This window comes from Rissa tridactyla, chromosome Z (assembly GCF_028500815.1).
Source record: "Rissa tridactyla isolate bRisTri1 chromosome Z, bRisTri1.patW.cur.20221130, whole genome shotgun sequence".
NCBI lineage: Eukaryota > Metazoa > Chordata > Aves > Charadriiformes > Laridae > Rissa > Rissa tridactyla.
The window spans coordinates 48,270,211-48,293,160 of NC_071497.1; the positions used below are offsets into that span (position 1 = coordinate 48,270,211).

Consider the following 22,950-nt stretch of genomic DNA (forward strand, 5'->3'; position numbering starts at 1 on the left):
TCTAAAGGCCAGAAATTGTTGCTCCAACCATATGTCCAAACACAAAAATCATCAATGATAATTACAACATGCTTTTTAATTCAGAAAGTATGTTACATATAACTAACGCATCGTAATTAATCTCATGATAAGTCCTACATCATCCACCAGTTAAAAGCAACAAAGCCTCCATTGCCAGATAGTTTAGATGATGCCTGATACATGAATTAACTGATCTCAGTGACTTTTTCAAACATCTGTGTAGTCTCAATGAAAGCAATAAGATCATTGCTCTTTATTACTATTGCACAAATCCATTCTGCATACATTAGAAGCTTAGCATATAAAACCAAGTGCTAATTCAGTCCCAGTTTGTTCTGTGATAACATTCATCAGAAAAGGTAGGACTTAATGAAGAAAGGAGTTTCTTCTGCCTTATGAAATGATTTGCCAGCACCAGAGATATTTTTGTAATTGAATAATCAGAACTGGGTATATATACACAACGTGTTCCACCCTGGGTAGAAAAGTCCTGTCTATTAAATAACTTCTTTTGAAAGGCACAAACTCAGATTTTCCAAAGAGTACTGTAGTAAAAATTGTGTCCCTAAAATTGTAGTGCTACCTGGAAAAAAAAAACAAGTTTTGCTTGGTTCTACCCATAGACTATTTTTTCTGGATTGATCAATTTTATCCTACTTTCACATTTCTTGAAAAACATGTGAGACATTTTGTATCACCATAGTCATCCCTTATCTCTGTGATCTAGAAAGCAGGTATTAATTACAGGAATTATAAAGTACTCTGAACGCATTAAAGTGTAACTTAAGGTAGCTTGCTTTTTAGTGAACACTTTCCAGCTCTGGGAAATATTCTTGCCAACTGTCCAGAGAGAAGGGCTTAATTTGTTTCCGGAGCTAACAAGTCTGTCTTTTCCTTCAGAGGTGCCTTCAAGAACGTGAAGTACTTCACTTAAAATCTGGGGACCTGCCTGCTGAGACAAAGAAATTTTACAGGTAAGATGAGGAGGCCTTAAACTGTGTTCCCCAATAAGAAATTCATACTGCCTGGCTAAGCAGATTGTTTCAGCAGCGTTTGTTTCATCGAGGTCTCAGCTCGGTGAAAAGGCTGTTGCTTTTGGTCTTAAAAGTAAGTAGTGTCATTTTCTCTTTGCAATGAATTCTTTCATCCAATCATATTCCTGTATGCAAATATACCATAGCTGGTACAGATAAAAAAGCACAAATAAAGCTAAGAGCTCAGTCAGGACAAAAATCACTGCGCTTCCCTTATATCTCATTTCACCTGTGTTTCAGGAACATCCTCAAGCTCCTCAACTGAAAATATGAAGAAGCAAGGTTCAGACAGCAATCCTGCTCCAGTTTTGCCAGCGCTGCCAGAACCACTCAAAGATCTGAAAATTAAGTACACCAAGGTTAGTAGTGTTTGGGTTTCTTAATTTTTCTTATGCATTCAGCTCAAACAGTAGGATGTGCTCATTTTAATCTTATATGAACCATGGAGGCAACTGTAAATCAGTGCTTAAAATGTTTATTCTGACCTGCTTCTAATATTATACATATTAGCAATTAATCTTCAGTGATCCTTTTAACCTAAGTATTTCAGGAAGTGTGCAAGTGTGATAGAATCATTTCATATTTCACTTGGGGTGGGTGTTATTTTTCTCCTGAAACAAACTTTCTGCCGTGATAAGTTTCTCCGAAAGTATAAATGGAGCAAAGGAGGAAAAGTTTCTATTATTATTTTATTTTTCAGAACAGCAAGAACAAATTAAAATGTTAGTGTATTGCATCGTATTACAATCAGATTTAAATAATTATACCAAATAAGCTTATGTGGAAATTAATGTGTGAAAATGAAACTAAAATAAAATTCATTCCACTCACATATTTTTCTTAGTGATAATGAATCTGTTTTTCAGCTTAAATAACTATCATTAAAACAGAAAAAGTCTGCCATCACTAATTAGTAAATATTACCATAAACTTTTTGTAATAGCAAATTCTTTCCATATGTAGTTGGAAATACACAGATAAAGAAGGTCTGAATCCAAACTTGCATTCTCAGCTTGAAAAGACCCTTTGCCTGTTTTATATCACAGTATGCAGATATCTGCAAGAACGTAGAACAAACTGTTGGCAGAGAATACTGAAATTTTGCCCTCTGCAACATTCAGGTAGAACAATTGATCAGAAAGGACCTTTTCTCTTTGGAGACTCCTTGGTCACTTTACATTTTTTTTCTCATTACCATTGCAATCGAAATGAATTTTATTTACTAAAACCACTGTTTATTTTCTTTTCCAAAAGCAAGGTGTTCAGTGATTATCTAGATTAGTCCTTTTGAATTCCATTCTATCTATTTTTTTCATGGAAAAAACCTAACCAGATTTCAATGCATATCTTTCTTGAATAAATCACACAGGACCTTACTTTGTAAATATTTAACCAGCTATGAAAGATATGTAGTTCTGCCATGTGATAGCTCTCTACTGCTCTTCCTGTCTCAAAAAAAAAAAAAGCTTAATTCAGAGAAGATACTTTAGTACCTACATCGCAGTGGTGTGTCAGAAACTACAGTTTCGTTTGGTTTTTTTTATTCTTCCAAAGGAAAACAACTAATATAGCAAAACATCAGCTCAGAAATCTGCTGTAACTAAATATGCAAGACATACATAAATTCCTGTAAACACTTCTATCCTTCTAATATATTTAGTTAGCAAAAACCTATTCCATTAATACAAAAAGCAACCATAAGACAGCCAGCGTGGCTGAAATGTCTATGGTGTGCAATCAGGAAGAGTGTCGCATAGCAGATGCATGTTTCTTTTGCCTTGACAATAGATACCACTTCCTTAAAACTTTATATAATGTATAACTGTGCAGAAGTGCAATGCACTTGTTTGCAAAAGTGTATACCCACAAGTGAGCAAATCCAACACACCTTTGCAGAGGGGTGGTTTTTGCACTGCTGTCCGCCTCTCTTGAAATATCACACAGGATTTTCTGGAAGCCGCAACAGTGTACTGAGGGACAGGGAGACGGGATAATAGAAATGTCATCCAATACTCAGCAGTCATCCCACGGTTTAATAAAGCCTTTCCACTCTTGTATTCTTACCCATCCTCTTCCCCTCCTGTCCCATACAAGTGAGAAAGCGGGGTGTGGGATCGTTTTGACTAGTTACATTGGAGGGATCAAGATGAGGGAAGCATTAATTACTGCTGAGGTATTTACCTTTCTGAAGCACCTTGGACGTTGGCAGATCCCTCAGCTCTAGAAACTCATTTTTCTCTTTTTCTACCATGGCACAATAACAACAGGCACCACGCAAGGATCTGAAGAAATGTCTGCAGGAGATGTTCCAAGGACTTTTGTTTTTACTTAACACTCTCTCTATTTTATTTTCTATGAGAGGGATCATTTGGGGCCTTTAACAGAGATCATTTAAGTATTTCCATACGTCTATGGATCTATAGGTTGGTATAGCTACATTTCAGATTATGCCTTTCATGTATAGCAAAAAACTAAGCACTCTTCAGGGAATTTTAAATTAAAGAATTTATTTGAATGCATTTTAAGCAGCTAAATTGGCTTGGATGTTGAACCACAAAGTGAACTTGGATTGGATTCATATCTGAATCTCCTTTAAAGATATTCCAATGAACTGATGAGTGTTGGTAACTAGTAAATATTTTACTTAGTCAACGCTGAGGAATTAGGCAATGATTGTTTGACAAATGATTTCTGTCATGATGCTTTCACATACACTAATCCCTGTAGTGTTCCTTTAATCAGAGAAACTCAGATTAGTTAATTATTAGGTTGTCAAATTACATGAGGGAGAGAAAACAGCAGCACATTCTCTCAATGAGCTGCATGTGGAATATCAGAAAGTGTGCTAGGGTAAACCACTGTGAGTGAAGAAAAACTGTAGCTGAGTATCACATATGTTCCAATCACTTGACTCACAAACATAAATGAGGGGTAAAACCACAAAAATTTAATTAGAATATCTGGGAAAATGTTATCAGCTATAAAGGTACTACAGAAATATGTTCTTTTTATGATCAGCTGACTTTGTAGATACATAGCCACTAACTGACTAATCAAAAAGATCTAATAAATAATTAATAGAAAGGGTATATTCTCTGATTATGAGTTCATTGCAGCAGTAAAATATAACTCCTGCATCAACAATGACATAAAATTCCAAGGTGAAAAAAAGTTATGAGAAATTTTAGACAAATATCAACTTCTTGTATGGAAAAACTGTGGGGAAAAAAAAATAATAGAGATTTCATGGCAAGTATTCTATATTGATATATTGCTCAAAGCTTCAACTTCAACTTTTAGTTGTTCCTCTAAAGAATGTCATGTATTTTAACTGTATTGAAGAATACAGTGAGACTCCATAACATATTTGGGACTAGTAAATCAGAACTTGTAGCATTTGAAATGAACCTCCTCTTGGGCCACAAATGTCTTTCGGGTTTAGGTGTTACTGTAAGATTTACTTCCACCATCAAACTCAAGAATATCTGAATGACTCTCCTAATCTATACGAGCAGGTGTGAATAGGGGCCTGCAACTGTTCAGCACTGTGCATCACCACACCTGAATGATGCAGAATTGCCTCCAGCATGCAGTTGCCCAGCCACGGACCTGGTGCCTTTTCACTGTTCCTGGCCTCTAAAAAAACACTGGTGGTCTCATTCCCTGGTTTACTCTCTGCACTGGAAAGGTTGTGCGCAGTCAGCTGAGCAGCGCTGTGAAACAAGCAGCTGGGCTCATTTGAAGAGCATTGTCACAAAAAATTTCATCATAGCAAGAACTGGAGGCTATCTGGGGGCAGATTTATGGTGGGAAGAGGCTACGCTTTTTCTTGTACTGTAAGTTTGGAAGAGTTTCTGGTATCTAAAGAGAAGATAGCTTAGACATTTCATTCCATATTTATAAAGCTACCCGCAATAGCTAAGTTTGGGAAAGTCCACATTTTAGATAGTTCTAGTACTTTTCTTGGCTACATCTCTGTGTATGGATTATAGTTTTTAACAATAATAGTGAATTACATTAAAATTCTTCCCTGACTAAGAAGAAGTTTATAAACAGATGTTGAATATGGGATCACGCATAGGAATATTGCAAAATCAGAAATAAGTGGTTTTTTTCTCCAAACTGCACTTTTAAATCACTTTGACAGAAGTACTGAGGCCTGAGACCCTGTACAGACTTTGACCCTTTTGTACCTGCAAAAAGGGGATTCTTATTCTAAAGAAGATGCAGCAGGAAGTTATGTTTCAAAAGGTGATGGTACCAAATGTAGACACCCTAAAATCTATTTCAGAGGAGCTACGGTGTGGTCCATCTGAGACAAAGCTGTCTGGAGTCAAATACTTTCTTTCCTCATGCAGCACAGACACAAATTTGGCCCTTCCTACATAGCAGATACTTTATAAAATGAACACACAGTTGTATCAAAATACTCAAGGACTGAACAGAAAAAAACACTGGGATAACAAAGAAAGGCAAACAGCAGGTCTTGTTTCCCTCTTTTCTGCTCAGGTGATTTGAGTGACCAAATCAACTGTCTAAATGATGGCAGAAGTACTGTAGTCTTGCGGGTAACTTCAACCCCAAATGGTGAATGATATCAGGTTATCTGAACGGAAATAAATCATTTCAGAGAATCAAGATCTTATTGCACTCTGGCACTGGGAAATAAAGACAGTCAGAGAGTTTTTGACTGCAATAGCCTGTTACCTGGGCTCTGTTTTAAATACTAAGCTTTAGCAGTGTGCAGTCTAATCTACAAGAAATCTATATACCTAGGTCTAGTGCAAAGTCTGAAAGCCATTAATTCCTTAGGTTGTTGAAATAAAAACCATATTCTTTCCTAAAAATGCCAGTGAAATAACAGTTACAAAATGCCTGCAACAACATTTCTAAATCCTTGCAAAATAAATCTGCAGCCCTAAGTCTCATGGACCATAGTCAGTCACCACAGCCAACCCTCTGCACAGCACATGCTGCAGAAGCGTAGATCTTTCACATTTATGTCTGACAAACCAGCACACAAAAAATAAAAACAAACAAACAAACAAAGCACCTTGGCTGCATTGGAGTTCTGCCTGACAGGCAAAGCACTGCAGCCCATTGCGAGATGATTCCAAATGTTTCTTTTCAGTGGGACAGGGGGAGTCACCGCAGGCAGCTGTTGGCTAGTACTTCAATGCCACCCGGACGTAGAGATCCACACCGTTTGTTTGCAGCATACACTCCACAGCAGTAAATGAGCATGGCTGCATGCACATTTATGAGTGCAGCTGCCCGCAATGTAGGTAACGCTACTTACATGGTCAGTTTTGAGTTTTTCCTTCTTTTTCCCGTCTTTTTATACCTGCATATGCAAGACTTCTATCTAGCATACGGAAGACATCTGGGTAGTTTGATTTATATAGCCCTGATACAATGTTGTGTATAAATTTAATATAATGAGGTTATGCTTTAAATGGGAATGGTATTAGAAACATTAATAAGAATGATATTCTAAACTAATATTGTGGGTGATACTGGTTGGTGCAATAAATGTAGTATTTAAACAAATACTTTAAAAACTTCCAAAAATGGTATGTTTTGCTATTATTCCTTTCAGAGACAGATATGAATTTGGCATACTGTAACATCATAGCAGTGTTATCTTAATATTTACCTTTTACTTTGTCTCTTTTCTTGGCAATGTAGCTAGTTACTAAAGATGGCTTTTTTCATATTAACCATTTAACTGCTATCTTTGCTCATTCATAACAGCCAGAATTTTGTGCGGATATTCCCGTAATCAAATTCATCACATATCTGAAATTTCCAGGGACTTTCATATTTATTTCCCTGAAAGCTTTTGTTATATCAGAAGTTTGCTAGTCAGTCCTGATGGTCACAGGCCGCAATGACGCTCTCTATACAATCATTCCCCCTTATAAACAAGCTGAAATATACAGGAATATATTAATAGCAAATTGTTACCATATCCATTTATAGATAATATTTTTATTGATCTTGGTAGTTATTACCAAACTATTCATCAATTATTAACAATCACCCAGACACTCAGTGTAAGTAATTTCAATAATACGCAAAAAAACTCTTCCCTGAAAGCTGACATGTTTTTGAACATATGTGGTTGTGGGGTTTAAATCCCTGGTCTGTGTGACAAAAAGCATTTATCCTGCAGTTTTGGTGTCTTCTTGACTTTGTACTGCAAGCAAAGCAATCATTGGCTTTGATTTACCTGCCCCATAGTATTTTCTTGTTTTCTGTTCAAATGTTCCTCTTCCTCTGAGCAGTAACAGAGTAGCTCCTTTATCCTCTCCTTTATCCTAATGGAGAGGAAACGGGAATCACATCTTTTCTGCCAGTTGGTCTCGCAGCTAAGCTCCCATGACTAAAGATGGGGCAAGATGCCATGACCCTAAAGATAGGGACAGTTTGAGCAAAAAATACCTGGTACAGTCAGTCATAGCCTGCCATGGTCTCAATGACGAGCATGATCAGTATCTCACACACGTGCCAGCAATGCAACAACACTGGGAGAGAGCAAGAAGGGAGGGCACCAAGCCATCAGCTGCAGAAAGGTGGACTCATGCACTGGGGGGGTGGCTTAGGGTGTGGATCCCGCTCCCACACTGACTCAAATGCAGAGATTGCAGAGATTCCAGATTGAATCTCGAACCCAGATGGTTAGACAGAGGATGGCAGGTACTGTTAAGATTGGACTATATACAATATCATGTCCACTTTAAAGAACAACCTACACAACTCTTGGTAGCAACATAGCCTCCTCTTTGCAACATCTGTGCCATGTATCAGATCTTTCCGATGAGATTTTCCTTTCTGTTTCAAGGCTAACCTGCAGAGCCAGAAATAAAAAGTTAACTCATTTTGACAATTTCACCAGCAGTGGCTCAGAAATGGCATGCTCTAGGGTAGCAGAGATCTTGTGGGTAAGGCCCACATTCTATTTTGCATTTGTGAACAGGGTTAAGTACCTCAAATTTCACCCAGTGATCCTTAGCCTTCACTCTACTTGTCCTCTAAATTTCCACAGTTGTGTAATATCATATAATTTCTCAGTAACTACGACTAAAGTACAGCATATTTTTAGTAGATTGTTTTATTCTTTGTCACTTAGCAATTGCTGAATCAATTCACTTTATATCATCTTTAGTATAACAGAAGAGAAAATTCTGAAATTATATTTAATAATGGTATAAAGTACATCTTTTAAAAGACAGCATTTACCTTTTTAGAAGAGTGCGCATGGTGACATATTTTCCCTACAGAACTGAAGAAATATTTTTCAGGAACAATTGCAGTGGTTTATTTCCTGGTTGGTTGGTTTTGTTTTAATGGAAAAGCAGACTTATTTCCACAGATTTCATCAACACTCTTATTAATATTCAGTAACTAAAAACCTAGAGACTTGCAGGACTTCTCACTCCTAAAACCCTCTTTGGACATAGTTTTAAAGGATGTATACAGTGCAACTGAAATTAGGACACCAGAGCGTGAAAGAGAAGGAAAGTGTCATACCAAAGAGACAACAAAATTAATAGTAAAAGGAAAGAAGACATGGTGGGAATTTTGTGTTGTCTTTGGACAAAGTATTCTTGTATGACACTGATGTCTAGATTTTATAAGAATTTCAAACATTTAATTATTCCTTCAGCTGTAACAGTACCTTTGCCAATTACTTATTCCCATACAAAAGGGCCTAGGTTTGAATTTCTGGTGTTATTACACCACAAAAGATTACGGATCATAAAAGTTCAATATGGGCAACAACAATGCCCACCTTGCTTTGTTCAGGTCTTGTTCTAAGTGTGCCAGCAATGTTGCAATCAAGAATTGATGGTATTTGTTACAGCCATGCAAAGTAAATTCAGCACTCAATGTGCTTTCAGCCAGTATAAAAGTTGAGCAAGGACACTGTTCCTAATGTTTATTAAATGAACTTTTGGATATCAATTTCATTGCTGCTGTGTAAGCTGTTATGATTAACTTTGGTGTAGGCCAGCTGCTGTGCAATTGCTGTTCTTTTGTGCTTCTTAATAGCTAGCTATATATTGAAAAGCTTGAAACAGAAAAATATTAAATAACAAGACAGAATCTTCTAGAAAAAGTAAGGAAAGCACTATTTTACCTCATTTTCTTGGTTTTACCGTTAGATTTTTTTCCAGTCCTTGTCAGGTAAAAGTCAGGAGAAAACAAGAAAACCAGCAATGCATGCTGGCCTGGTTTCCCTGGTACATGGATGTTCCACACGAAGGCAACAGATTAGTAAAAGGGGTTAGATGACTTCTGGGAGGATGGAAAATCAAGAGTGGTGGCACTAGGCAAATTCAGTGTAGAAACATAACAGAGATCCTAAGAGTTGCAATGAAGTGTGAAAAACTATCAAAATTACACAATTCATATTAATTTGTTGTAATATCTCTTGCAGTTCAAATACTAATATTCAGACATCGGCACTAATAGTCAGAAAAACAGGAATATGTTTGCATTTTATGCCTAAAGGCTGAAAGGGGGGTAGGAAAGTCTCACCAATGTCAGTGTGACAAAAGATTTGACAGCTGTGACCATTATTGGTAGAAATTATTGCACAAATAATAAATAGCATCAAATGGCTAGGATCACCTTAAACAGAAGATAGTCATACTGATTATAAACCAATGATAACTAAAATGGCTACCCGAGGGTCATCTTGTCAAAGCCTGAAGTCACACGAGGCAAGTAGATTCACCCTTCAAAAGCAGGAATTGCAGCGTGTGCTGGAGACCAAACCCAGAGAGGTTTGAATTCCTGGTGTTTTGCAGAGAAACCTTCAGGCAGGGAGGGGAGAGAAAAGAGCCCTCCCATATACATGGCCGTCAACTTTAATCCTGCCGAGCTGTGAGGGCATGTATACTGTCAGCACCCACATTTGCTGCATGTTTGTATGCCTATATTCACACGCTGAGTGCAGGATTATGGTAATATGGCACAACCCCACTTCTGGGACCCATACTATAGCCGCTGGGATGTAACAGCATTGTGATGTGACAATCTTCAGACTGAGATCCTTCAAATAGTCTTTCCAAAGGAGGAGCAGCAACTAGCTTTGAAAACTGTGATCAGAAGCGCCACTCGCTGTTTCCCATATATTTTCATCTAAGACCTGTTGGGTTGTATGGGGTATATATGCAGCTGATCCTCAGCTGTATATATGCAGCTGAGGATCACTGTCATCTTCTGGCCATAAACCACCCATAAAATTCCCCTCATTGTCAGCTCTTGAATATTTTAATTTGGCCAATGTAAACATTTTGGCATGTGCTAGTTCAATCTGGAAGGCTAGTCCTCCTTTTCTTGTAAGATCAGGACAGGAAGAAAAACAGCAGGTAAAGAAAAAGGTGTTTGTGATTTCATCAATAAAGTAATTCAACTTGTTTTCAAGGCAACAAATATACATCAGAGAGGGTTTTTCTCCCAGTTTGTGCTGCTAAGTGTGTTTTAAGACAGTGTCTCTGTGAAATGCACCAACTACCAACATCAAGGACAGTCTAGGCTTTCTCTGAGCTTGCAAACATCATACTTCTGGTGAATGCATCAGCCATTTCTTCCTATCTTTATTTAATGGAGTAAATTCTGGTGTGTTTTTTTTTTTTTCTGCAAAAGATTAAGAGCATTGTTTCTGCTGTTAAATCTTGATTAGGATCACATTCAATGAAGCACCAATCAACACAGACAAAGGATTTTGGGGAAAAATAAAAGAGCATTCCCTAATCTCTAATTATTTTTCTCCTGTAACATGAAAATACAGAAGTATACTTGCTTGCTTTTTACTCAGTTTAAGCGGTTCTTTCTTTGTTTCCTTCAATTGACTCTGGTGGGGATTTTTATTCTTGACTTTAATTTGAGAAAAATATACTATTAATTCTTTTTTGTTGGGATTTTCTTTCTTGGCAGGAGTGACGAGAAATCAAAGCAGAGATAAATAAAATAGTGTTCTCCAAGATACAACATGTACTATATATACCAAACGCACGGATTGGGTTTACTTATGTTGGGGCCTGTAACAGAAAGGCCCTCCATCATTACCAGCCCTGTCAGCATATTAAACCCAGGTAGTTTTCAGTAGGTCAGTTTGGGCAATACCTCCCTTGTACATCGCAGACTTCAGCTTAAGAGAGGAAGGACCCCTTTGTAACAGTATGTTTTTATGACATGAAACAAAGTGAAAATATTGTGGAAAGAGAGAGTTTGCCTCTTCAAAGGAAGCCCATTTTATAAAGCTGTTCCTGGTTAAGTGGTTATGCGATTACCCATCTCTTCATATTACTGGAAGAGCTATTCCATTTTTGATTCTGGTACCTATCAATCAGGCAGCTCTCGGCTATGAAAGATAGATTTATTCATTCAAACAGATAACAGACAACACCTATACATAGGTTACTGATATTGTTGCACTATTTCCTCTCCTGCAGATATTTATAAACAATGAGTGGCACGATGCGGTCAGTGGTAAAAAATTTGAAGTCTTTAATCCTGCAACTGAAGAGAAAATCTGTGAGGTTGAAGAAGGCGACAAGGTAGGGGTTTCTTTCTCGCTCTTAACCCTAGCTTTAAATTTAATTCTGCATTTTAAAAGCAGGAAGGCAACCATCCATCTCTGCCAATGTAAAACATCACCTCAGGGATGTATGTACATCATGCCGTATATCTTCTGCTGCAAACGTAATTCTTAGCTTTCTTATGAAGCCCTAATATTGTTTGTAAACAGACACTGAAAAACCACTTTACTCTTAGGACCTTGCTCATATGAGAAGAGTTCTGAAAATTCTGAAATATTTTTTGTTATTTTTTTTTTAATATTATCAATTCATTTTGTTATCTTTGATTAATGACATCTAATAATTTAATTGTTTGGGGGGGGTGTTATTTTTTCTTAGCTCTTCTTTACACTGTGATGTAATCTGTTCATTACACAGATACGCAAGGCTTTTCATTATAGATAACATGAAGTGGACAAATACAGATATTTTCCCACACAGACTGTGCGAAGATGATCATTACTGTCAGCATTTTTAGCTATGAATATGTCTTCTCATTACTGCCCCCTTCAAAAATTTAGTTTTGTGAAAAACATGTTGAAACATAGTCCTAAAATAGACTTTGAAGCTGCAGGTAACCTATCAAATAGACACAAATTCCACGAAGACTGGTTCCCTTACAGCTTGTTGAATTGATGAATTTAAGCAAAGGACTAAAAAGATAGTTCGCACTTGTAAACAAACATTTATTTTTTATATTGATGAGGTTTCTTAGTGGAAAATTACAGGTAGATGCCACATACTCAAAAAATACAATGAAAACCTAAGCCCTCAAATAAGCAGCTCTGCGTTTTTTTTCTATTATGAATTTTTCTGCTGAAAAAGGATTTTCCTAGTACTACCATATATTTTAAATGGAAGTTATCAAGTAAGGGGTTTTTTTACTTTTTACTTTTATTTTTTAAATAGAACAGACAATGCTGCTTCGACAGTTTTAAAATCAATGACTAAAGAATATTTTTTTATAAACACTGAGAAAGCAAGTATGAAAAATGAATGTTCTATTTCTACTTCACAGGTATACAAAAAGTGATGACTGTGACTGAAAATAAAATTGGGTTTATAGTTACTGTTTTGACTCTTGCACATATTTATTTCATTTTTGATACTTTCCCCTTCAAAGTCAAATTTTGGCATCCAAAAGTGAGAAAATTTTCTCACATTTCTCAAAAAATGAAATCTGATGTTCATTTTAGTAAAGATATATGGATGTTTAGCATAATTTGCATAAGAAGTGTTTTAAACTTAGCAGTAAAGTGTCCATTAAACACCTTTTTTAACCATGAGAACTACTATAAAACTTGTAAGCCATTTATCTGTGTTATAAATTCACTAAAAATTTACTGTCAATATGATAAACACAATCTCTTTCCGAATATTTTAATTTCCTGTACAAAGACTCACTCTGAAATGAAATGCTCTTTTCAGAAATATATAGAAACCCAGTCCATTTAACATCCTGAGCTCACGGAGTCATAGTTATTCTGTTCTGTTCTGTAATTTTATCATGAATCTCCTGGTAAACTTTGTCTCAAATGCTATCTGTCTAGCACATGAGCGATAGTAACTACACATTATTAAGAAGGTCATAGTGACGACACATTTAAAGCTTTTTATTAGACAAAGATGGCTGAAAAGGTCTGCATTAATCTGTCTTTTGATAATTTCATATATTTAATCCTAAATTCTTCAAATGCCTTGTTCTTCATTTTCTTTACTCTCGGTTATCTGTATATAGTGCTCAGAGTCACTGAGATTATTTCAGGCTTTTTTTGTTCTCAGTCAAAGCATTTCATAAACATACTGTTAACATCTGAATTGTATCCAACGAGAACCATACATGCTTTTGATGTAAAATGCTACTTCTACCTCTTCTCTATTCAGTGTTTAAAAACCAAATTACATTGCAAATCAGGCTGGCCTGATATTTGATCATCCTCAAATTAAATTACTCATGACCTGCAACTGTTCACTTACCATTCAGAATTTTTTGTAGTTTTCATTCCTTACAAGCAATCTAACAACTCGTTAAATAAAGAGATAATAGTGTTCGACACACAGGTTTGCTTTCTCTTCAATAATTTTGCAAACTAATGTGTAATGACAACTGCTATTAACTAAATTGCCAAGTGAAATGTACAAATCTAGTAAATTACACAGTCATTGTGAACCTAATATTCTAGAGCCTAGTCTTTAGATAATGAGCCAAGAGATTTTAGGAATTTAATTTGTGTGTACAATAGGGTTGACAAAGGGCTGTACACTGCCTTGCAGTGGTATTTAAAAAAACAAGTGGAGATTACAAAGCACAGACACATATGTGGGTGGGAACTGTTTTCCTTTCAGTTTGATGGCTCTTTCAGGCCACATTTGCTAATCCTAAAGGCCCCTAGTAATAATAAAACAGCTCAACAAATGGTCAGTGGGATGTAAAGTAAATGTACTTCTGCAAAAGTCTAAACTAGCTCTGGAAGGAGCTATCAGTCTTTACATTCATGGTGTAGATTTATATACCCAAATTAAATTTCTTAGAGCTAGAGAACATCTTTTTTTTTTTTTTTTCCTTACTTTTCATTTACAGCCCTGTATTGGCTTTATATAATTTTGCTTGGTTTTAATTATTTCTGCACTAGTAGTTGAAAAAACACATGGCACTCTATTTAGTTTTAATTTACATCATTCACATAAGTATGACTTATGGTTTTCCCTTGTTCTTTTCCAGTAAAGGTCAAGGCGTATACCCTAAGTCATACTGCAAAGCTGTAGCATATGTATGATAGGAAGAGATAAGAAAAATATAGAATTAATTAAATATTCATTGAATACAGTTTTCTGGGTCACAGATAAGTGATGAGGTATTTGATGAAATTCTGACAGATTCTGAAGAAAAGTAATTATTTTTAATCTGGTAAATTTCACCTACCTGGGATAGGTGACTGGTCAGTATTACTTTATAGTACTGACTGTCCCATTTGTAAAGATCCTTCCTATCTTTTTCCCAAACTTCCTGGAAAGAACTTTGGGAAGTTCTGTGGGCCTCCTGCCTAGCATATCTGTGCTGGATTTTCCATGCCACTTATCCACCCCACTCCTTCCTTTTAAAAATTCATTGTTGGCTACCAACATCAGTTAAAGATTCAAGATCTGGTTCAAATTTAGAACATTTGACTTCAGTGTTGACTTAGTTAACTTTGCTGTCTTAGTTAACCTCGATAGTGATTTCCCCAGAGGTTATTCTAGCAACCAGCAGTACAAAAAGAAAAAAAAAAAGTTTGAAAGAAATTCTTTAAACAATGCATGTAAATTGGTTAGGGAAATGTGCCATGCAGAGATTCCTTTTCTTTTTCCCTTGAAATTTGTTTTTAATTTCTAACAAAAACTAGAATAAACCTCCATTTTTTGTCATTGTTTTCCTGGGAAATTTTTTATAAGAATTGTGAAATATAGAATAATTCCAAGTACTAAAAGCCATTTCTCAAGAGATTTTTAATTGGGTATTTTATATCTTGGAACACCCTCATATAAGTCATTGTAGATTTGCCTGCTATAGCAAAAACCAAATGATAAATAACAAATTATGCTATAAAAAACATTAATGGACTGACAAATTAGCTTGCTTAATGCAAAGACAATGCTTGGAGTTCAGAAAATTTAGGCTTTGCATTTCAAACCTGGTCAATTAGTCAATTGGTAAAATTATTTTAAATACAAATGTTCCTTAAAACTTTCAAAACCAAATGCATTGATTTGTCTTCCTCAATAATAAATCTGTATTAATGTTACAAAACATTCTAAGGAATAGATTTTTCTAACCTGGTCTTCATCACACCACCAGATACTTTTAGATAAGGTTGAGTGCTTAAATATTTAACTTACAGATTTATGCAACTCTAGTACATAAAAGAGATTAAATTGCATCAGCAGTGTAATCGGTGGGTATTCCCAATTAAAGATATAAGGAGGCAGAGGGTTTGAAAATCTAAATTTTAAAAATGGACTACCTTAATATGTTTTTATTTTACAAGCTTTGAGAACCCATCTGTTTCTTATACAACTTCACATTGCTAAAATTATAGCAGAAGTGTTTGAAAGAAAATAACACATGTATCTAACATTACTGTACTAGTTCTGATTAGATTGGGGCTGGTGCCTCTTATTTATCTTGCAAAACACCTTGCACATTTAACAAGCAAGAAGACTGATGACAGAATCAATTATTGATTATGAAAGTTTTTCTGTTTTCCCCACAGGCAGATGTTGACAAGGCTGTTAAAGCAGCTAGGAAAGCTTTTGAGCTCGGGTCACCCTGGCGTACAATGGATGCTTCAGAGCGAGGAAGGCTCTTGAATAAACTAGCTGACTTAGTTGAAAGAGATCGGCTGATTTTAGCTGTGAGTATGATATGTGAACAAAAGGACTGTGAAAAAAAAAGCCTATGTCCTGATATTTAAAGAAAGATATAAACAAGCAAGCGTAACATACTAAATCCTTGGAAAGTCAGGCTGTCTCAATCCTTGTTTTTCTACTGTATTGCAAATGGACCTCATTAAACTGTCTTGCAGTCTGGTCTACTAACACCTCATGTCCACAAGGTATTTCAGTATTTGATTAGCTTTAAGGTGATACTTAGGCCACCTACACTGGATGCAATTTCAGCTCATGATTCTTAAGGACACACTAACACTGACCACATGCTTAATACTTGTCTAAACCAAGGGCTGAATCAAGGCCTAAACTCAAAGCCTGGCTCAGTGCTTACGCACAATACAAGTCAGAGCTGGGAGAAATTTTGAATTTCATGGCTATATATTTTGTTGTAACTGGTTCTTCATTAACTCCAGCTTGCAAATGGCAATAAGTGAAAAACCTTAACCAGAACCAAAAGCAGCAATGAATTACTTATCAGTAGGAAGAACCTGTGGGGTGGGGAATGATGTCTGTCTTTACCACCTACTGTCTATTGGCCATTTTACCACTCTTAGCAGCAGACACACAAGCTACAACACCACCACCTACCAATTGTGCACTAAGACAACAAAGAACATTTAAAATAGAAATGCACGACCAATTTGATAAAGGGTAATACCCCTCACTCTCATTTCAAACTCCACATATGATGCTACCATTAAGACAATCATTTTGCTGTTTCAAGCACCTTCTGGAATTATCATTTAGGCAGGATAGTAGTTTGCAATGGTTCATCCTGAAGATGAACCCTGCTTTTCTGCCAACAGTGTCAAAAATTTAAGAGACCAGGAGACGAGTATCCAACATGCAGGATCATCACTGAGATTGGTCTAGTCACAATTTGAAGTATTTAGCCATTAGCTACAACTACACCATTGATAAGCTTATAAAACTTAAACCTTCAAAATATGTAAAACCTGCAAAGAATCTATTGCCCACACTATTGTACTTATACTATATATATATATATATGTTTATACACTTATACTATACTATAGTATAAGAAGACACTTGCATGCATCCCAAACAGGTTTTTAAAAGAAAAAATGAAAATTTAAAGGAACTGAGGTTATTTCCTTGAGCTCCAAAGTCTGCAACTGTCAAATTTACACTTTTCTTCAACCAGATTATTTCTCTAAATGAATCTTGTAACCTTGATAGGATTGATGATCATCTAGCTTCTCAGAAAAAAACTTGGGTGGCTAGAACTCATGTCTTTAACAACACTAGATTTTTTGGAGTTGAGAGAGACAGAATTTTAAGGGAATTACATTTTTATTAGCAAAACTATGTCCTCTTGTCATTTAAATACTGGATAAGCTGGCATTTACTTCTTTATTGTACAGCCTAAGGCATTACACATGCAAAGAGGATGGAGAAATCTTTTTTCTACAGGAAACCTGAAGCATTAAGTTAGTTTTTGTTCCCACTTGCCATTTTCATAAAATGAAAGTATAGCTTTTCTCTGGGACCCCTCCCAAGTTTCTATTTTACTGAGTGTTTTTATTTTCTACACATTACTTACATTATTGACTACTTTTAGATAAATTATGTTTCAATGAAGTGCTTTCCAGACTTTGTCAAAATGGAGAGAGATTTTCTCGAGTCACAGCTTATCCTAACTGCAGAACTAGTACTATAGAATAGCAAATAGCCTTGTAACACTAGAGGTCCAAATAGACCCCCAAAGCTCATTGTAAATGCATTTTTCTGTGTTTGTGCATCTGGCCAGGATCAAAATTATTCCATTTCAGTTTTTCGTATAATGATAAGATGCCCCTCCTGAAGCTCCAGAGGCTCAATAGCCATACAGGTAGGCTACTGGAAGAATAAGTCAAAGCAGCGTACTGAAAGAGCCACTGACAATTTTGTTTCTTATGTTTCAGTCTGTTGTGGTGTTCAAAGCCATAGAGTTCGCAAGTTTGAGGCCAGGAAAAATTTTCTCCCATGTCCACACAGAACAACACAGTGCTGCGTATATCGCCTGGAATGACAGAGGCATATCTCATTTAATCAGTTCCTTGTCGCTGAAAGCCATCAAGCATTGCTGGCTTCTCCGTTTGTTCTGTTCTCTTCCCAAGTGTGATATCTGCAATGTGTCCAGTTAACTAAAACTGCAAACTCCACAGGGGAGTTGTTGGTGATACATTGTGCTTGCAGAATCAGTCTGTAGACTCCACCTGAAATGCTGAAGAAATTTAGGCATATAAAATAATAAATTTAGAAAATAAAATAGATCTAACTAGATCTTGAAACTGTAGTTAGGGGTTTTCCTACTAAGCATTCTAACAGGATTGTTCCCAGTGTCTTTATGCTGAAAAACAAGAAAAAAACACTAGCAGTGTCAAGAAGACGTTGACACCATTGAAGAACTGCACATGTTCTTTACTAGATGTCCCAACAATATAGGGGTATTACAATGGCATTAATCCAAACCACACTCTCTAGATTTGGCTGGAAATCAACCCTACTTAGGGTTGGTGTCTCTGTGGGATCATTAGAGCACTGTGGGTGGAACAGAATTGGTCAACTGAAAAGTTGTAGATGTTGAAGAGTATTCACTGATTATCATTCTCAAGGTTTATATCTGCCTGGAATGGAGATCCATGCTATGGAGAGTCAGGCCTGGCTTCAAAGAAGACCAGTTAGTTAATTCAGTTAATAGTTAGCCAATAAAAGAAGTCTCTTCTGTGTAAATATTTATTTTTTATTGTGAATTTTTCTCAATTAAGAGTTCTTGGTGGCTCAGATCTTTCCTTTGCACATCAAAAACTCAAGGTATATTTGGGATATTTTATTCCATGCTTTGAGTCTTCCTGCTTATATAAGTTGCTAATTAAGCGCCTAGAAAGATGTTCCTTAGTAATTATAAAGCACAAGACCCTCAGTTAATGTGACAGTTATTTCCAGGAAACTACTGCCTACCTTGAGTCTCAGTGCGAATAGTCTGAGGGAGGCCACTCATTTTATTTGCATCAGTTATTTGCATAGACTCCTAGCTGATCTTTTCATCTACACTTGTAGAATATTTAATATAAATTAAAACAGTGTGACTGATTCAGATGGGAGAAACGTTATTGATTTTTCAGAACATCTCACCATTACAAATGTGCCGTGATCATGTTGTCTGCATAGCTCACTGTGAATAAACCATCATGAAAATTTCTCATTTGTACGTTTCTACCTTGGGTTTTTCAAATGCTAAGTATCCTTCAGAGTGGAATTAATCCAAATGTTTGTACTAAAGCTGAAAATCTCTGAACTGAACAACCAAAAACTAAGTGATAGAGTACACTCATGAGAACCATTGTCAATACTAGATATTAACTTTGCAATTGCTGTTGTCTGCAGACAATGGAAGCCATTGATGGTGGGAAACTCTTTTCCACCGCCTACCTAATGGATTTAGGTGCCTGTATCAAAACATTACGCTACTCTGCAGGCTGGGCTGATAAAATCCATGGGCGTACTGTTCCAATGGGTGAGTAGTTTTGAGATAACAAAAGGACAGAACTGAAGCCAATATGATCTGTAAAAAACTGCTTTTTTCTAGAAGTTGTGCAACACCTATCTCAAATGGAAGATATTTTGGATAGCTTAATAGAGGTTATTTAAGATTTATCATAGTGCTTGTTTTAAACATTTAGTGCAATTATTCACATTTATTTCTTGTTCTATACACCACTAATATACACTGTTTATTGACCAAAATGTTTTAGTCTGTATGTACACCTAAGAAGTCTGGTAGGTTACTTTTGCACAGTAATATATAGCTTATGCAATGGTACACTAATGAAAACCAGGTATTTGCTTATTAAAGCTAAGATTAGCACAAACAGTAATATTTGTTTCAGTTATTGGATAACATATTAGGAGGAGTACTAAGACATAGGAATGAGGAAACATTCCTTTATTTTGCTGAAATTTCATTTCATTCCCTCTCCCATTAAGCAGCTCTATGAAAACATTGCTTCTAGCTTCCTTCTCTCAGGACAAAGAAAAGAATGGTAATAAAGAAGGAATTAAGGAAAACTAGAGTGATAAATACTTCCAACTTTTTTGCATCACATAGATCTCTATACTAGGCTTAATGGAACACATGTTTATTTGAATCAAAGAGAATTCTATACTTAATGGATTTGATTTAAGCTAAGATCTAATATTAAAAAAATGTCTGATATGTACCTAGGATTGCAAGTAGTTTTTAAAAGAGCACTTTCCAAAAGCAAAGGTGATAAAAGAAAAAAGAAATGAGGAATGCTCATCGGTGTGCTGTGCATACCATATTGAGAAGCAGGGTTATCACTGCAGAAAGTCAGTCAGACTGGCAGAATCAAACCTCGGAGCTATGAAGAAAGTAGATATTGAATCCAGATGTACTTTATGGTTGTTTTTTTGCATAGTTAAGATTTTGAAAATATCATTTATAAGTAAAATTTTATCTTGCTAAGTTTAGCATCCAACTTTATCGTCTTTCTGATTTAACTGTTTCTCACAAATGCTTTGTCTGAATGCCTAATTTATTGCTTCTTCCCCTAGATGGAAACTTTTTTACGTTTACAAGACATGAGCCTATTGGTGTTTGTGGACAAATTATTCCTGTAAGTTGGAGCCATTTATGTAAAACACAAACATTCCTGTTACAAATGGAAGTCTTTTGAAAGTTTGTCTATGCAAGTGCATTTATGAAGCATTACCAATCAGAAACTTTCAGATCCTGAAAGACAAAGGCTACCCTGCGTACTCATCAAATTCTGCAACATGGAATTTTTGATGAGTCGGTCTGGTCTAGCCTTATCTCTATCCTCCCTGTATATGGAGGGGAAAAATAAATCTCAAAAGATTGATTGATGGATTGGTTTGAAAGACAGAATTGTGTTTTGTTAGAACTGAAAGAATTAGAAATAAACAAGTAGAAAATTTATTAGAAATAAACAAGTAGAATATTTACAGCCTATAAACAATAACCTCTTTTGGACCTGGAATATCTGTACTGCTCTGTACAGCATCCAGACAGCTGGATCTTTACTTATGACTAAAAGTCATTCACTGTGTTGATGGTGCAAGTAACAACACAAAGAATGTGTCCAATAAGCTCAGTGATACTGAGCCATATGTTCCCAAACTCCTGTTCAGAGTGTCTAAATTCCCAGCTTTGAAGACACATATTTTAAGTGAAGATTCAAAAGGCCTGCCTGAGTCTGAACATCCAAAACACTGAGGAACTCAACTTTTAAACTTATTTGTGAGGTCTACACAGCTACAATGAGTTGCTGTGAAAATGGTTATATGCACTAGACACTCCTAATCCACCCACCTCTTTGCATATGGTAGGTGTGGGCAGCCTAACCTGACCTGCTTGACAATTTAACCAGATTCTGAAACAGTCAGCTTGTCTATCAGGTTTGCTCAGACATACGTGTCGCACATGTTCCTGATGTCTTTCAGTTAAGCTTTCAGAGGTGCTGTCTCTTTTGACCACCACATTGATTTAGAGAACATCACTGGAGTATGGATCCAGCTGCATATTTGGGAATCTGCTGGTTTAGATTCTCTTGTATATCAGGCATAGGGTATTTCAAGTAAAGCACTCACAGTCAAGATAGACTAGACACACTACATGTTGCCATTTTTAAAAATATGCAATCTGGAAGTATAAGCAGTTAGTACAAACATTATAAAATGTTCAAGGACTTCTGAGTGTATCTTTATTTTCACTCCATTGAAATGTGAACCCACGAAGTTGGAGGTTTTGTCGTAAGCTGAAAACCTTGAGGACTATGTGAATGCTACAAAACGCTTTTGCTAGCTCAGCAATTCGATTTCCCTTCCACTCACACATTTCCACCTTAATGATGAAGATTCAGAAAACCCTGTAATCCCTTACTTTGTGGTATCTGTTGTGCTCCTGTAATTTTTAGGGGTGGGGTGAGATTTAAATGAGATAAGAAGAGGGATAAAGAACAGTTGCATGTATACTTCTCCAAACCTTTCTGACATAATAGGCAACTGTTAAGTGCCTTTTTCCCCACTTTCATAAAGGTAAGGCACACTGCATCTTTTGTGATGAGGGTCATGGGCTCATTGCTTCCAAAACTATTAGAAATATTCTCGAAGGGGCAACCCATTTTTCCCCAGTCACATTGTCCATCGTACTGCTGAATATGGGGTCAAAGGAGTCAGTTGCTCTGCAGTCTGGCTGGACTGACCACAATGGGGAGCTGCCAGTGAAACCTCCAGGGAAGAGAGCAGGGGCAGCGTTACACGTTATTACCTTGTCTCCCTTAGAAAACTGAATTGATGATGGATGTGATCATTTAAGATAGCAAAACTCCCAATTTCACCACTAATCCACCAACTTTCTGTAAGGCTTTGTTAGAGGAGTACACTTATTGTCTCTTGAGCTTTTAACTAAAACCTTGAATCCCCTGGACTCACATACACCAAAATCACTGGTCTTTGTATAACACGGCTTGCCAGTTGCTTTTTCAAAATATCTTCATTCTGAAAAGAGTTCAACAAAGAGTTCAACCACCCAGTTCACAATTTGTGCTATTATCATAGAAAAAGCAAAGGCATTTTGGTGATGTATTAGAAATAGGATACACCTTCTCGTCTGTCTTTCAGTGGAACTTTCCATTGGTTATGTTCATCTGGAAGATCGCCCCTGCCCTTTGTTGTGGAAACACAGTGGTTGTCAAACCAGCAGAACAAACTCCACTCACTGCCCTTTACATGGGATCCTTAATTAAAGAGGTAAGTCAGCAACAGCAGTGTATTTTGCCCTTCTCAGAAATGTAAGAGTACAGTGCAGCTGAAGTGCCACAGAGGTAATA

General features: G+C 36.4%; 1 protein-coding gene across 2 annotated transcripts in view; it reads left to right on the forward strand.

Moving 5' to 3' along the window:
• The first annotated feature begins 865 nt into the window (after positions 1-865).
• The window catches only part of ALDH1A1 (aldehyde dehydrogenase 1 family member A1), a 36,683-nt gene continuing 14,598 nt past the window's right edge, over positions 866-22,950 (forward strand). The window contains exons 1-7 of one of the 2 annotated variants that reach the window (XM_054186551.1): positions 866-995; positions 1,296-1,414; positions 11,522-11,626; positions 15,898-16,038; positions 19,466-19,595; positions 20,654-20,715; positions 22,742-22,870. In XM_054186551.1, coding sequence (XP_054042526.1) covers positions 1,325-1,414; positions 11,522-11,626; positions 15,898-16,038; positions 19,466-19,595; positions 20,654-20,715; positions 22,742-22,870 — 657 coding nt within the window. In that variant the 5' untranslated portion in view covers positions 866-995; positions 1,296-1,324. Of the gene's footprint in view, positions 996-1,109; positions 1,129-1,295; positions 1,415-11,521; positions 11,627-15,897; positions 16,039-19,465; positions 19,596-20,653; positions 20,716-22,741; positions 22,871-22,950 lie in introns of those variants that run through there. The other variant, XM_054186552.1, reaches the window with a different exon arrangement.